Genomic DNA, 16,789 nt, shown 5'->3' on the forward strand with positions numbered 1-16,789 from the left:
ATTTATGTACAATTTTGCAACTACGTAATTGAAAATATTTACTTAAACATTTCATTCAACTCAATCACCTAATCTATGACCTCTACCTCTAAAAGCATTTCCGTCATTACCAAACCATGAATATCTACCGGTTACATTAACTTCTGCTTCTTGTCTTTTATTAATATTTATTGTTGGTGCTTTACCAACGGTAGTAAATGCAGTAGTTCTAACTGAAGTATTAGTCGGGTAAGATAACAATTTATATAACCAAATTGGTGCTTTTAACCATCCTTTATCATATATGCTATCAACAATAAAATCATCCAGATATCCACCAATTTTTTCTTGATTATCAATGTGAGTCATTCCTACTCTTCTACCTTCATGATTCTTTTTGGTATTAAATTTTCCATATGCTCCTGGAATCAAATTATAGAATGGAAGAGTTTGCAGTTGAAGACAAAGATACAAATATCCACTCAATATTCCAACTAATGTATCAACTAAGGCGACTGGTCCACCAAGTATCAATTTTACAATTAAATTTCCTAATGGTAAATAATAAGCTTTAATTGGAATTATCCCTAGAAGATTGATCTTTGCATTTTTCAAGCTTCTTGACCAAACATAAGTTATACAAGCCAATAAATTTTCATGTGGGAAATAACTTATACTTGTAAAATTTCCAGTAATTGCATCTATTAACAAATTCAATACTTGTATGAATGTACCACATAATATAATAAACCATAAATAATCAGGAAAATTACCTTTGAATTTACCTTCATGAGCCTCCAAATGATTTGAAAATGTGTAGAAAAAATAAGTATCTAATAATGCACTCATACTTGGTGGAAATAATCCAGAAGGTATTAAAAATGATGTAACAAATCTATACCAACTTAGCACTGTAACAACTACTACCTTAAGTAATTGAAATTTCAGACCTGTTTTTGAAACAAGTCGAATTAATGCATATTCATTGAGTAATGTATTTAAATTAATATATAAAGACTCTGATGCTGAAAAATTTGTGACTGCAAAGCATGCTAGAACCGTTGATATTGTGAAAAACCTTGTAACTGGAGGAATTCTTTTTATATTGGCAATTATTGGATTACTCATGACAATTGAGCTAATGAATAATTATATTCAAAATGTGCTGTTGAAAAAGTGGTCAACACAAAATCTTCATAAAAAAAAAAACAGTAGGATTATCAGTGTTTATGCATTAACATCAATCACAAATATTACGACAACACATCATATATAATGAAATTAGTACGGTTTTTAATGAATATACCGAATTCAACTAATCAACCAATAACAGTAGAATTGAAGAATGGTAATATCGTCAATGGTACATTATTATCATGTACACCTACAATGAACCTAAATTTAAAAAACGTAAAACTACAACAATTATATCAAGATCCAATACTACTACAATTCATAAATATAAGAGGAAATCAAATAAGACAGATTTTATTACCTGAAGAATTAAATATTGATCATGTCTTACAAAAATCAGAAACTAAAATAAAAGGTCATGGAGCAGGTCCCAGTGCAAAACCAATGAAAAGAGGTGGTAGTAATCTCAGAGGGAGAGGAAGAATTAGGAATTGAAAATATCAAATTAGTCCCTTCACTATGTACAATAACAATATACAAGCATCTTATTAAAACCATGTTTGTCTTCTTTCTTGTTTTTTCTTTAATAATTTCTTATAACTTGGTCTAGCTTTAGTAATAATCTTATCCATATTCTTTATAGCTTCTTCTCTCTTTCTGAATTTTTCTTCTAATTCAGCTTGATCAGATCTACCAGCAGGTTGTATCATACCTTGCATCCATTTCTTATTATTATATTTATCTTCATGGAATTTTCTTGGTGTTGGTGGTAACAAATCATGTATACCAAATTTTTTGGCTAATTTAAATAAATCTGCTGATCTTCTTCTTGAATATAGTGAACTATGCCATCTACCAGTTTCTGGGTTCTTATTTGGGAAAAATGGATTTTTGGTTGGGTCTGACGTTATTGATGGTCCATCTTGATATTGTGAAAATGGTCTAGGTGGATATTTGATAAAAAAGTTATGTAGTTTTTGAGGAAGCTTTGCAAATGCTTCTTTTGAAGTTAGCGACATAAGTTCTTGATTGTATTCCTGTGGATATATGTTAAGAATTGACAAAATGTGTATGCATAATTGAAAAAAATGAAAAAAAAATCCATAAACTTACTATGGTAGCAATATTATAAGAATAGACTATTAATCATTACTATTACACTCAAAAACTGAGTTTCTGTCGTCTCAAAAAACTTTTCTCGCGTCACAACAAACGTCGTATTGAATTTTACATTAGCAATAGCTCTTCGTTATTTACTAGTAATGTGTCTTTAAAACTTAAATGCTAGAAATTCTCACTTAAGAATCAAATTTCACTTGGCTTCCTAATTGTACTGGTACAATTTGAAAATGTCTCTGGCTACAAAGCCTGGGCTCAGTTGGGCAATATTTATCTTATAGAGAAACTGATTTAGTCTTAACTTGTTGTACAAATTCATCAATTTTTAAATTTCAACGTTTCGAAGTAAAAAAAAAAACTATAGATAACAAATGGAAAAGAGAGCTGTTCTTAGAAAATTACAGCTGAACATAGAAAGTGAACAACAGAGTTGAAGTTCAGTAACATACAATCATCAAAGAGTCATAAGAGTTTGTGGTATCTTTCCACTTGCATAAATTGAAAAACGAAGACCGTTATACTTTGCAAGAATCACTAGTCGGTGTCAAAAAACATAAACGTTATTTTGATTTTTTAAAAACAATATATAAAAAGAATAAAAACTGATAAAAAATAGGATGTGTAAAGTCCTAATGGCATGGGAACATACTGACCACAGCCGAGATTGGGCGACAAAGCGGGACCGGTATCACAGAATCGTTCAGTGATAATGTAACTTAACTGTTACAATTATACCATCCTGTCAAGCTACCACAACCATTGTCATAGCAACCCTTGAATTGACCACCACAATCGGCATACATTGCATCTGATGAAGGACCAATTAATAAAGTACCTTGCCAGGTACCACCATGTGTCATCGTAATACAGTAAATATTACACAACCAATCACCATCATTTTTGTGTACCGCAGCCATTATTGCTCCAGCAATTGTTTTTTGCTCAGCTGTTGAACCACAATCACCACCAATTGACCAGTACCTATAATAAACACCACCCATTTGACCATGTATTTCTGAACATTGTTTTGCTGTCATCAATTGTCTGATTTTAAAAGAAATATTCCACACATCATTACCAAGATCCCAGATTGCGTTGACACAGCGACCTGCACCTTTTACCCAAGTAGTGCAGTCGTGGATACTGAGTCTCTTAACAAGACCCAACTCACCTTCATAATGACTGATGGAATTGTTGCTAATTGATAATTGTAAAAATTGTTGGAGTAACTCATCATTATACTCAGTGTCAGTCCTTTTTACATCATCACCATGGATATTTAATTGCAGTTCTATATCTTCGAGCTGGATGACAGCTTTGATATTGGCAATTACTTTACCTGTAGCATCAGTTAAAATGGGAAAGGTGTCATTACCACCTTCAGATTCAGGACCGAAACTAGCTATTGCACCAGTGAAACAAAAGATGAAACCAAAAATACCGACTTGAGCATATTGTTTTGTAAATAGATTTTTAACCTGAAAGATTGATTGATTTTATTGAAAAAAGAATAAGTTCAAAGTATTCATGGAGGAAATGTCATCTTTTTATAATCAAAAAAAAATTGCTTCAATTACTTCAATTCATCAAAAAATTGAGATTTATATCTAAGATAACTTCATACCCCCATTTAGTAAAAGTGATAATGTACCAAAAAAAAGTTGATGGTCTTTTGTACCAGTAAATTTTGCCTAATTTTGGTGAAGATGTATTACAGAATAAACTTTTTTGTTGCTCTGGTATCTTAGTTACACAAATCCAAGGTGCAGATTGACTTAAAGCGGCCCCGACATAAGAATTTTTCTTGGCTAGTTTTCGTTTTGTGAATTATTTTTTTCTTCTTAATATTCTACTTACTTACCTTCAAGAAAAAATCGTTTTTTACGAAATCTTTCGTATATTTACGATTCTCAAGTTTAAGCCAAGATCAGTGAAAGTTATAATTCATCTCAAAACAAAATAGCATGATTCTTAAAGTTACAAATTATTTGACTGACAATATATCTGTTGAAAATTTTCCAGAAAATTTAGCTCGTGTTTTTGCACATTCTTATCAGATGATTCTGTCGAATAAATGAAGCTTTCATATACATATCTTCCAAACAATAGATGTTTGCATGTCTTAAACAATAGACGTCTCTCATAATATTGAAACTATAACTACTATAGTTTTGATTGTTTGATCTAAACATAAGAAAGTTCATAACCTCTAATTAATTAGTCTTCAATGCTCAAAACCCATTAATTTATTTATTGTTGAGTAAGTCGTTCATTCAACCATTTTGAAAGTGGAGAAGTTGTTCGTTTTTTACCAATTACTGTAAGTATCTTGAAAAATCTCTATTGTACATCCATAATAGTAAACTGATATGTAAGTATCTTAAAAAATCTCTATTGTACATCCATAATAGTAAACTGATATTACCACTGCAGTTTGTTTTTGTGAGTTATAGAATTAGTCCATCCTACAGATTACTTTGATCAACTATTGGCTGGGTTCTATCGAGTTAGTATTGAACAAACCTAAGCTTTTCCTCTATGTTAGTGTTATTTTTTTTCCCTTGTTTCATCTATTCGTATAATTATTCCTCTATGTAAGGCTTTATTACCTTCATCGGTATTTTGGTTTGATTTATCACTTCCAACCAATTACAGTTCTAATGAATTGAGCAGCTCGGTTATATGTTGCAAAACAAAGCAGATTTCTTTTTCTTTTACAACAAATAATCAACTCTTCAAACAACGAAACGTATTTAGAGTGGTCCCTATGTCAATGAGTCATTTACCTTATGTAGAATGCACATTTAAAGCTTTTGATACTGCCTGGTCAGATATTCGATGTATTCTTTGTCAAGTTAGACGTAACTACGAAAAGCAATTGAGAGATAAAAATAGAACGAAGCGATTGACATTATGATTTTAACTATTTCTCACAACAATAGATGTCCGAATTAATTACTTTTACCTTTCCATGGCAATTTTTTTTTTTATAGTTTATATGATACAATTAAAATTAGCCTAATACTTTTGATGAGGTTAGGAATAAAATTAGGCGAATACACATATCGGGGAGACGATTTACATTTTATATATTTTGGGGCACAAGACAATATCTTAGGGCAAGGTAAAATCGTGTGAAGGTTATGAGATAGCTATGGGCATTAGAGATTGAGCCGTACGGAATCAGCTATGCCAAAACAAACGTAATATTGGAGAACAATAGATTGAAGGGGCAGTGGGCATTCAAACTATGTTTAAATATATTTGTGGATCCTTTTCCATCTTCATGGCATTGTACTCGTAATAGAAACGAGTTATATCAAGTTGATAGACCATTTTGTAATAAAGGTTTCCATCGCGCAGAAATTCACTAAATTCATCTAACTTCAAACAATCATTATCATCAATCATAAACGATGTAATACAATAAGAACCTTTTGGAGTAAATTAATTAACGTATGATGTATAAATTGTTCTCAAACAATAAGATAAAAGTCGTGTTGATGAAAAAACAATTTGCTAATATTAGAATTTTTTGAAGGTTGACACTTGAAAGGCGCAATAACCCATAACAAACATAATTAAAATATCAGAAGTGAGCTGAACTATCTATACTCCCGAGGTACTATAAATTAACAGGTTCACTAGGTAATTGCTTAAATTTTTAACTTCTCCTATATTATCATTTTCATATAAGAATATATACTTAATGATTTTACACTAATTTCAAATTTTATTAATGAAAGAAAAAAAACCTTCTGCACAAAAGATTATGCAAATGCAAATACGTTACTAAATTTAGATTTTCCTCTTCTTCAATATAAAATCTCATCATTATATTCGAGATTTTGATTAAAACTATATCTTTGCTTTTTTCAAGGTATCTTTTTCTACAAAAAATATCTTAATTTTTTCATTTTCAATTCGAAAAATTGTCCTAATTTCAAAATAAAATTCACAACTTTGAATCATTCAAGTCATGTCGTCACAACTAATCGGTTACTTATTATTAGCTTTAATGTTTCTAGTTTTCATTTTCGCACCAAATTATTATTTACTCCTGAAATTTAGCTGGCCGAGATTAATTCTTGTTGGGATTTATGATTATTTTGTTGTTTCTACATATACTTCAAGTAAATTTGCCACAGGCTAAGAGTAGAGGAAATTACATTTTTACTTGAAGATTATAACGAAAATTCAAGTGGAGTGCATTAATTGAAAAGGATTGATATAATTATTTGATTGAGGATCTTGAGCTGAAATATAAGTCCAAACACTATGTAGATTTATAGTTACATAGAATTAGATTTTAAAAATACAATAACAAAGAAAATGCTAAAAATAGTGTTGCCAGACTTTATTTTCGTCCTTCTTGCTTTTACAACGAACAACGAATATTAAATTCTTTTTTTCTTTCTTATAATCTGCTTATTAAGTCTTGTTATCCTCCTTACCAATAAATCTTTAATTCGCTCTCTTCGCTAATTAAATTGAAAATTACAAAATTTGTGACATATTGTGCGTTATGATTGATACTTCGTTGAGTATATTATGTAAGCTAGATTATTATATCGGCTAAACCTCTCGTAATGTAATTCTGCAAATCGAGTCGAATAATATTCTGTCGAGTCTAATAATATTCTGAAATATCAATTATAGTATAAGTGTATATACTCAATATAAGAAGTGGTTGTTGATATATAAAACTATAAAAATTGTTGAATTCGAGGATTACTATAAATTAACTGTTAACCATTTGGTATCTATCAGTTAGACCTTAGATCTTTTTTTTTTTCCTACTTCAACATATTCGTTTATAATATATTGTGTGAATTCTAATTTTGAGTGGTTTTGTACTAGATCTATTAGCTCTTTTTTTTATACACTGACCACAGAATACATACATCGAATCTATACTTAAATTAACATATGTTGGCCTCCTAAGCGTATGAGGACGACAAGCACTCACATTGTGGGAAAATACGAAATCAAGGTATGAACTTAGTTTTCGCTAAATATCGAACTACTTATTTGCTTAGCCTAAAATTATACTGTCTTTGTTTTTTATTTGTTGGTAACTAGGGTTACCCTAAAAATTTTTATTTAATTACAGTATTAGTTAGAAATCTTTCCTCTGTAGATTAAGTTGATTCTTTTACTGTTTACTACTGCTCTAATAAACTTAATAGAAAAAAAAAAATTCATTTGAATTTACTTGACATAAGTGAGACAAAATGTGAAACACAGTATTTTCAACTTTAAAAAGTGTTGCAAATCAACCTCACTAAAATGCAAAGTTGAACATAAAAGTGGATCCAATATTTCGAGAATTATCAACAAATTGTAGTATTACGGTAAAGAAAGTGTAGCTATTATTGAAGTTTTGTAAAGATATAGACATTACGGTTTCAAGGTAAAATCAGATAATAATACTTTGGCTCGCTTGATACATGGTAAAGATACACCGATTGCAAGCTTATCAAGTTGGTAAAGCCTATGCATTTTTGTAAAACTTAGCTTATGGATAGACTCCCCTTCTCTAATGCTATAATTTCTTTGATGTTCATCTAAGCCATTACTGCAAAATTCTACTCCACCATCTATGTCATTCGTTACTACCTAACATCTTGATAATAGTCCTTACTGCAAAATTGAACGTATATGTTGTAAACAATACGTATTGTGAGGTAAAGGAGTTCTAAGAGTCAAGAACATTTCCGGGAACTCAGGATATTTTTGAAATTTGATTATCTGATGATATAATTGAATATGGTAAAATTGGGAATGATATACATAAGTGAAAGTCACCTATGAAATCTCGATTTTTGGTTTAAATCGTCCCCCACATGCGCATTCAAAATTTTGGAGCATCTTTGGTAAGAAGAAATTCTAAAAAAATCTTTCTAAAATAGTCTATACATTAACTTTGCTATTTTAAGAATATCGGAGTAATTGCATATAACATAGTACAAAATATATGATATGAATCCTATAAATATGAAAAATGGAGTATAAAAAATTACTTGATTTTCGTTCCAACGATTAATTGATCAAATATTGACAATCTTCAATCAACTTTTTCATCAAATTTCCTAATTCCTAAATTACCCATATGTCAGAAGAAAATCCAGGTGTTGTATTAGTAAAAGCTGGTGAATTAAAATTCGAAGATTTACCAATTCCTAAAATTGAGAAACCAGATGAATGTATTATTGAAATTAAGGATATAACAGTATGTGGTTCAGATACTCATTATTATAAAGCTGGTGAATTAGGACCTTTCAAATTAAAAGCACCAATGGTTATGGGTCATGAATGTAGTGGAGTCATTTCTCAAGTTGGTAAAGATGTTAAGGATTTAAAAGTAGGAGATAGAGTTGCAATTGAACCAGGAGTTGTTAAATCTAGAGCTGACAAATTTTATAAAGAAGGTCGTTATAACTTAAGTCCAATGGATTTTGCAGCTACTCCTGATCCAAATGGTAATAATCCTCAAGGTGCCTTATGTAAATACTACAAGTCTCCTGCTGATTTGTTATATAAACTACCAGATAATCTTAGTTTGGAATTAGGTGCATTATGTGAACCATTAAGTGTTGGAGTTCATGGTATTAGAAGATCAAATTTACAACCTTTACAACCCGTAGTCGTCTTTGGAGCTGGTCCAGTGGGAATACTATTAGCTGGTGCAGTTAGGGTTTTATATGGAAGTGAAGTTTTATTGGTAGATATTGTTGATGAGAAATTGAAATTAGCAAAAGAAATTGGAGCTTGTACTCATACTTATAATTCAAAAGATGGAAATGTTGACGACTTGATCAAAGCATTTGATGGAACAACACCAATTGTTTCTTATGAATGTACTGGTGCTCCTCCATGTATTGATTTAGCTGTAAAATCGGTTGAAACAGGTGGGAGTGTAGTACAAGTTGGAAATGCTCTGTCACCAACTGTCCCATTTCCAATCACTGATTTTTCAAATAGAGAATTAACATTATACGGTTCATTTAGATATGCCTATGGTGATTATCCAACTTCAATCAAGTTATTGGAAAAAAATTATGCAAATGGTAAAGAAAAAGCCCTTGTTGATTTTGAAAAATTAATTACGAATGTATTCCCATTTAAAGATGCTATAAAAGCTTATGAATTTGCTGCAAAAGGTAAAGATTACGTCAAGATATTAATCAAAGGTCCAGAATAATTTATATAGCTGAGATTCTGGTGATTTTTAAATATACGTTAGTATGAAAAGAACTTAAGTCCTACCATGGTAACGATATCTCTAATGACAACTCTAGGTCTTATAACAACAGGCTTTTTCATCCAAAGTAATATTGAATCGAAGAGAAAGCACAAGAATGCTATAATCAGTGCTCAAAAGACATGAAGAAGTATCAACCGGTAACTATAATCCTGTAATTTTTTAAAAATATACAACTTCTATTTCAAACGTTAACACATTTTGCCACTCCTACCTAACACCTTCAAGTGCTATCTACTTAGCAACATGTTGTAATGCTTCTAAAACTTCCAATTCAATATTAGCTTCAGCTGCAACTACATCATCACCGGAATCAGCTCTTTTTTGTGCATCAGCAATTAAATTTTTTACGGCATTAGCATCAATTTGATCTGGTTTGAAAGCTTCGATTGCACTTATAGTTAATTTATTACCTGGTTGTACCATTGCTAATCCTCCACTTACAAAATATTGTTCAGTTTCTCCTCCTTTTTGAACGACTTCTAATAAACCTGGTCTCAATTGTTCAACAATTGGAATATGGTTGGCTAATATACCTAAGTCACCATTAATTGATGGTAAATTTACTTGTTCGACTTCTGCATTAGCATATAAAGTTTGGAATGGTAAAGCTAATGATAATTTCAATGCATCTGATGATGGAGCTGCCTCAGTAGCATATGATCTTCTTGCAACAGATATGGATTGTTTGGCTACTTGGCGTATAGATTGTCTGAACATTGTGCGGATGGTATGAGTTATTATTGATGCAGACTGAATCGATGATTTTCAATTGATTCTCTCATAATTGACATTTTTTTTTCAATTGGTTGACCGAACTTTTGCAAAAGTCACTATATGCAGGTACACATAATAAAGTTTGGAAATTTTATTGGTTTAATATAAAAAGCTAGACTTCCCAATTGGGTAACCTATTACAATATATTTTATACAAAGACATAAGCTAAATAGTGCTTTTTAATTACTAAATTGATTCAAAAAATTATCAACATCAAACTCATCACCCATTGTAGCATTATTGTTAGTGTTTTCATCTCCCTCTATATCAGAATCCAACAAACTCATATTTAAACCATCTAATATCAGTTCATCATTACCTAATAAATTGTTCATGTCTAAATCCATATCATCTTCATTCTTATTTTCTCCATTATTCAAAGAAGATTGTAAAATATTTTGATCATCATTTGAAGTTTGTTGTTGATCTAAGCCGCCAGTGTTACTGGTAGGTTCATCGATATTCATAAATACATCATTATCTTTATTATCACCATCCATGGGTATATCCATATTCATGTCATTATAATTGATCGAGGACATGAAGTCATTATCATCATTCATCTTTTGATCCATTGATTGCGGCATTACACTAACATCAAATCCTAATAAATCATCAAAATTTCCAAATTGACTCGAATCTTGTTGCTGCTGCTGTTGTTGCTGTTGTTGTTGCTGTTGTTGCTCCCTATGTAGTCTTTCCCGCTCTTCTTCTTCTTCCTTTTTCTTCCGTTCCTCTGCTCTCTTCCTTTCTTCATCTTCTTTTAGTCGTTTTAATTCAGCTGCTTCTTTCTCTGCTTGTTTCCTTGCTTCAGCTTCAGCTTTAACTTTAGCTTCAGCCTCAACTTTTGCCTTTGCAGCTGCTTCGGCCTCGGCTTTCTTCTTGGCCTCCATTTCTTCCTGTAGTCTCTTAGCTTCTGCTTCTCTTTTCTGTTTCTCCAATTCTTCTTTTATTTTTAATTCTTCTTGTTTTTGTTTATTTTCAATCATGGTATCAATGCACCATTTTGCATCTCCAAATTTGAATATGGTTTCATCAAGTATTTCATCAAATTTGTTGATATGATTCGTTAATTGTTGTATGATGGTTGGTTGTATCAATTGATTATTTGGCCCTGTGATTAAGCTACTTTGTTTCTTGTTATTATTTATTATTTCGAATATGAACCCTGAGGTTTTCAAAATATCGTTTAGTGAGTTGTCTAGTTTCGTCTGTAGGTTTGCTGACATGTGTGATGTGATGAAAGATATAACCTTGAAATATTCGCACTTGATTTATTGTTCTAGTTTTATTGATTGATCTTTAGACTATGTTAACAAAGAATATGTAGATAATATATTTTTTCTCTCGTAATTATTAACCGAACAATTTAAATTTTGTAGTTTTAATACCCCTCCGTTTAAGATTCATAGAAACATCTACCTTGTTTCTTCAAAACTTTACATTATTTGGCTGTGGAATCTTCACTCGTATCTTCTGATAATATAGGTTATGAGCTAAAAGAACACTTTGGCAATGAGGCATGAAATTTATGAGAATGTATACGATTCAATTCTACTTATCTGAAAAAGTGACTTTCTCGTGCCTCACCCAATTTCTTAAGTAGGCAAGGTAAAAATTGGCTCACATAGAAGATTTGAAGCTAATGTGTGTTAAGTCTAGTGCTGTACTATGGCCGAAATTGAGGGGGTGTGTCAAAAATCAAAACATCAACGTCCTATGATTGGAAAATCAAATTATGGGTGAGCTTTAAAATCTCCAATTCTTATTTATTAACTTTAAATCGATCAAGTTCTTGCTATAGTTTAATTCGCTAGAGACTCTGATAACACAACTAACAAAATCTCAAACACGATTTGGTAGCCACCAAATAGGTTATATTTCAGAAATTCAAGATGTTTTCAAAAATATAGAATAGATATTTGTATTGAGTATATTTTGAAGCATTTATTTAATTATCTCGTAGATGAAAAAAAGTAAGTAACTTGATTTTGTTCAAATGGTTTGTTAAAATGGATAGACTACTATTAGGTCCTTATTTGCATTAAAATTAAACTAAACCAGCAAAATTAATTGAAATTTCGAAAGCCTTAAATCCTCTAAAACAAGTAGTTGATTAACATTAAATTATGTAAAAATAAATTCTCAGTCCCATTTGCTTTACCAATTTATCTTTTAACACAACAGGCAGCTTCTGTTCTACTTTTCGAACATATCATTCACCTCATCATTGATATTTTTGGTCAACATCCGTACCTCAGATTTATAACCTTATGCTACCAAACAAAATTTATATTTTATAATTTCGCGGTACAAAAACAAAAATTTAAAAAATCAAAACAAACACCAAATATCGCGTTAATACAAATATTGAATTTTTAAATAGGAAGATGTAAAGATTTAAAAAATATGAACAACTATTTTATCACCACCAAAGCAATTTAAATCTTAAGATCAATATTTTCAATTATTCTTCATTCAGATAACTTTAATTCTTCAGAATAGATCAGAATTTTAGACCATTTTTTATTAGGAAAACAAGAAACACGACAATCAAATATTTCATTAAATCACTACAACCTTTTCCTTCAATCACATTCAAAGCAAAATGATACCGGAGTCTATAATAACAAAAGAGGGACCATTGAGTAATATATGGTTAGCTGCCAATTATGACAAGAAATTAACGAAACACCAATTACTAAATACAAACATTGTTCAATCAACTAAATACATAAACAATAGATACAACAATCAAGAAAGTTCAAATATTGAATTAGATGCAGTAACTTTAAGATTATCTGGTCAATTATTATTAGGAATAACCAAAATATATTCAAGAAAAACCAAATATTTATTAGATGATCTTAATGATGTTTTGTATAAATTAAGAACAGTATTTAAATCATCAAGTGGTGTTCAATTAGGTTCAGATGGATTAACTACAACAAAAGTAAATTTACCACCACAACAAACAACCATTCAAGATATAAATAGTATTTTGCTAAAAGATCAAGTGACTGGATTTGATTTATTGTGGCAAGATGATTTAAACTTAGAAGAAACGGTACAACCTACGATTAATACATTAGACACGGTTTTCAACACTACCGATCAACAAGTTGATGCATCCATGGGGTCGATTGAATATGGTAGATATGATGAAGAATTTACAACATCATCACCACAACCTAATATGAATATGGATTTTGATTTGAATGATATGGATGATGACTTTGGAAATAATGATTATGACGCTTCAATCGAGATGGGTAGAAATGTATCAATGAATGCTGATAATGATGACAATAACTCATTATTAGGAGAATTAAGTAAAAATGATATATTTTCAGAAGGTGCTGAATTTGGAGATGGCTTTGATTTAAATTTCGATGATAATGACGTACTAGATAATGAAACTAATGAACATGAAGTGAATGAAGCATCCGAACAACTGCAAGAACCACAAGAATCAACAGAACCACAAGGACCAACTAGACCAACTAGACCAAGACAAAGAAGAACAAGAATCACAGACGATGGAGAAATGATCATTGTTAATAAAAGACTCATAGTAGATTCAGAAGATAGTATGACCATTTCCATAGACACATTAAGAGAAAATCAAGAAAATATGATGAATCGTAACATAAACAACCATACAACACCTAATAACAGACCAATTCACCCACCATTAACCAATGAAGAAAAATTGAAAATAATTGAAGATTTAGCAAATCAAGTATTCAAAAAAAGGAAATTAAATGATCTAAGTACCGAATATAGACTTCAAAAACAAAGAGAAGAAGAAGAAGAAAGTGAAATTGATACAAGTTCAGATTCAATGGATTTAGATTTATCGATGTCTGATAGTGAAAGTGAAAACGATGCACCTTTAAAACCTAGAAAATCCTTAGATGAAGAATCAGGTGATGAAGAAGAAGACGATAGTTTTGGTGATGATAGAATTGATAATATAGCTAAAAGTACAAGACAAATAGCAGAAGAGGTACAAAATTTATTCAGATTAGATCATAGTATAACTTTCAATGACATTTTGGAAGAAGATACAAAAGCAGTAAAACCACTTGGATTGAAGAATAAGACGATAAATACTAGAAGAGAAGCGTCTAGATGCTTTTTTGAAGTATTGGTATTAGCAACAAATGATTGTGTCAAATTACAACAAGATGAAAAAACGATTAGGATCTCTTCAAGAGACAATTTATATGATTTCATTTAGTATTTATATAGATAGACCTTTATCAAATGTATTTACATCATTAACAAATTTATAATCTTTATTTAACTTGTAATTTGTTATTTCTTTTTCATCTCCCACACACAACTCATTAGGGCCATTAAATTGTAAAATATCAATAGATTTATTTTGTTCCACAATCTTCAACAAAGGCTTGTATAGTTGTATCGTAAAATCCCAAAATTCAATGTACTGTTTATTTTGATACTCACTCAAGGTCAAAAATTGGAAATCGTTATCTGGCCGTGCTATGACTTTCAATATCTTTTTTGAATAATTTATGATCTTATAAGGTAGGAATTGATCTTTTTTCCAAATTATTAATCTCCAATCTAATTGTGCAGTTATAATATAGTCTCGACTCAAACTGGCTATTGACGTGGTCAATAGAAGACTTGAATCTTCGTGTATTCTTGAAAGTGCCTCATCATATATCTTGTTATCTACACCTATCAAAAGTATCTTGAACACATCAGATTTGACCTCTCCAACAAGTTCTTCATCGCCTATGTATATTGCATCCATTATTCTTTGAAGTTTAACCTCTTTCTTATCATTTAAATCGAACGAATACTTGGGTGAACTTAATAAATTCATTGACCATATGTTTAATATAAGGTTTTTTGATAAAGTTAACAAACATTCATTAGTATCTATCTTGATTTGTTTAGTAAGGACTATGGTATCATTATGAGAAAGCCAATCTTTTCGTTTTAGTAGAAAACTAGAATTTGTCATTATTGTAGGATTTTGAATTAATGCACTGGAATCTAACTCCCATATACAAAATTTATCATGATTTGAAAAACCTAGTGTTTTTTGACGGTTGAATTTATCAAATTGAATATTAGTTATTGCTGGTATACAAGTCAAGTAGTTTGTTGGTATTAATGATCCTTCTTCGATGTGATATATTATTGCATCATGATCGAATTTGGAGGACTTTTCGAATGAAACAACTAATGATGAGTCTTTACGATCTACTGATGTTATCGGTCGATCAAATTTAAAATGCTCCGAGGATTCGACAAAATTTAAATTGACTTTAACTTCCTCTTCTTTTTTCTTCAAATTGACAGTCTTAGTGATTTGTAATTTATTTATTAATTTTATTGAGTCGATGATAGATGTATTGAGTTCATTTGGAGATATTTCTGATTTGTTTATAAAATTTGGTTTTATTGGCTCAGATTTTTCTTTCGGTACATCCTCTATTGCACTTGTAGTTTGAACTCCTGCCTCATATGTAATTAGTTGTTTTGTTTCACTCTCAATTCTAACTTCACTTTTTTGTATGTTGTTTACTTCTATTGGATCGGTTTGAATTGAAACATCAATACTTTGCTTAACATGATGAGCAGCATCAACATTGGCATTTGCATTAGAAGCTCTCTTTTGTCTTAACTCTAATAGTCGTTGTCGCTTTTGTTGCAATAATTTTTGTCTTTCCTCAGACATATCTGGTTGTATTTATCAAACGCGTTTTAAATTTATTGATCTTTTTTCACAACCAAAACATCATTGAAAATCATCATCATCATCGTCAACAAAATGGATATTGATGATATATTGCAAGAATTTGAAGAGTCTACGGCCAAGCAATATCAAAGCACGTCTGCATCTATACAACAGGATTTAATAACAGCAATGATGAATGAAAGAATGTCTCCAGAACTACTACCTTATAAAACTGAATTATTAAATACTGTACTTACTCATATTTCAAATCAACAACAATTTTTATTAGATAGTCATGAATATGGAGAAATAAATAGTGGAAATGGAATTATCTCCAGTGATTTTAAATTACAATTGATGATTATAGAAACCGATATTGAAAGAATAAGCTATATTGTTAAATTGTATTTGAGAACAAGACTACTGAAACTTAATAAATTCACTATATTTTACATAAACATATCGAATGATGATGATGATTCGGAATATCTATCACAAGAAGAGAAAGATTATATACATAAATATTATCAACTTTTAACATCACTTTACAACAATTGTTTTTTGAAAAAACTACCACAAATTTTAACTTTTTTAGATGATAGTTCTGGAGGACAAAATATGATAGTCGAACCGGATTTAAATCAATTTGTATTTGTTAAATGTATCACAAAGGATCCGATATTTCTACAGTTGGAAGATGAAGAATTGGAATTGATAGAGAATGGAGTTTACGTTATCAAATATAATCTTATCAAAAGATATCTTGAACAAGGAGATCTAATATTAGTCTAGATAA

General features: G+C 30.4%; 10 protein-coding genes across 10 annotated transcripts; 4 read left to right on the top strand and 6 right to left on the bottom strand. All coding sequences in view use genetic code 12, as the record gives it.

The window, feature by feature from the left end:
- Positions 1-60: 60 nt before the first annotated feature.
- KGF55_003803 (uncharacterized protein) lies at positions 61-1,107 on the bottom strand (the record flags this gene model as incomplete). Its single annotated transcript, XM_051758637.1, has 1 exon — positions 61-1,107. One exon carries the CDS (start codon positions 1,105-1,107, stop codon positions 61-63), a length of 1,047 nt encoding a protein of 348 aa, XP_051613426.1.
- A 147-nt stretch (positions 1,108-1,254) lies between these two features.
- On the top strand, positions 1,255-1,608 carry KGF55_003804 (mRNA splicing protein; the record flags this gene model as incomplete). Its single annotated transcript, XM_051758638.1, has 1 exon — positions 1,255-1,608. The coding sequence occupies one exon, from the start codon at positions 1,255-1,257 to the stop codon at positions 1,606-1,608; it is 354 nt and encodes a 117-aa protein (XP_051613427.1).
- A 53-nt stretch (positions 1,609-1,661) lies between these two features.
- Positions 1,662-2,132, bottom strand: KGF55_003805 (mitochondrial 54S ribosomal protein mL59; the record flags this gene model as incomplete). Its single annotated transcript, XM_051758639.1, has 1 exon — positions 1,662-2,132. The coding sequence occupies one exon, from the start codon at positions 2,130-2,132 to the stop codon at positions 1,662-1,664; it is 471 nt and encodes a 156-aa protein (XP_051613428.1).
- Positions 2,133-2,948: 816 nt separating this feature from the next.
- KGF55_003806 (uncharacterized protein) lies at positions 2,949-3,862 on the bottom strand (the record flags this gene model as incomplete). The annotated part of the gene is made up of 2 exons (XM_051758640.1): positions 2,949-3,710; positions 3,857-3,862. 2 exons carry the CDS (start codon positions 3,860-3,862, stop codon positions 2,949-2,951), a joined length of 768 nt encoding a protein of 255 aa, XP_051613429.1.
- A 4,482-nt stretch (positions 3,863-8,344) lies between these two features.
- On the top strand, positions 8,345-9,436 carry XYL2 (L-iditol 2-dehydrogenase; the record flags this gene model as incomplete). Its single annotated transcript, XM_051758642.1, has 1 exon — positions 8,345-9,436. One exon carries the CDS (start codon positions 8,345-8,347, stop codon positions 9,434-9,436), a length of 1,092 nt encoding a protein of 363 aa, XP_051613430.1.
- A 294-nt stretch (positions 9,437-9,730) lies between these two features.
- ATP16 (F1F0 ATP synthase subunit delta) lies at positions 9,731-10,216 on the bottom strand (the record flags this gene model as incomplete). The annotated part of the gene is made up of 1 exon (XM_051758643.1): positions 9,731-10,216. One exon carries the CDS (start codon positions 10,214-10,216, stop codon positions 9,731-9,733), a length of 486 nt encoding a protein of 161 aa, XP_051613431.1.
- Positions 10,217-10,453: 237 nt separating this feature from the next.
- On the bottom strand, positions 10,454-11,503 carry CTA26 (Cta26p; the record flags this gene model as incomplete). Its single annotated transcript, XM_051758644.1, has 1 exon — positions 10,454-11,503. One exon carries the CDS (start codon positions 11,501-11,503, stop codon positions 10,454-10,456), a length of 1,050 nt encoding a protein of 349 aa, XP_051613432.1.
- Positions 11,504-12,882: 1,379 nt separating this feature from the next.
- On the top strand, positions 12,883-14,517 carry MCD1 (kleisin alpha; the record flags this gene model as incomplete). Its single annotated transcript, XM_051758645.1, has 1 exon — positions 12,883-14,517. The coding sequence occupies one exon, from the start codon at positions 12,883-12,885 to the stop codon at positions 14,515-14,517; it is 1,635 nt and encodes a 544-aa protein (XP_051613433.1).
- A 3-nt stretch (positions 14,518-14,520) lies between these two features.
- Positions 14,521-15,993, bottom strand: KGF55_003811 (uncharacterized protein; the record flags this gene model as incomplete). Its single annotated transcript, XM_051758646.1, has 1 exon — positions 14,521-15,993. One exon carries the CDS (start codon positions 15,991-15,993, stop codon positions 14,521-14,523), a length of 1,473 nt encoding a protein of 490 aa, XP_051613434.1.
- Positions 15,994-16,086: 93 nt separating this feature from the next.
- On the top strand, positions 16,087-16,785 carry SLD5 (DNA replication protein; the record flags this gene model as incomplete). The annotated part of the gene is made up of 1 exon (XM_051758647.1): positions 16,087-16,785. One exon carries the CDS (start codon positions 16,087-16,089, stop codon positions 16,783-16,785), a length of 699 nt encoding a protein of 232 aa, XP_051613435.1.
- Between the last annotated feature and the right edge of the window lie 4 nt (positions 16,786-16,789).

This window comes from Candida pseudojiufengensis, assembly GCF_024610245.1.
Source record: "Candida pseudojiufengensis strain CBS 10847 chromosome Unknown scaffold19, whole genome shotgun sequence".
NCBI classification, from domain to species: Eukaryota; Fungi; Ascomycota; class Pichiomycetes; order Serinales; family Debaryomycetaceae; genus Lodderomyces; species Lodderomyces pseudojiufengensis.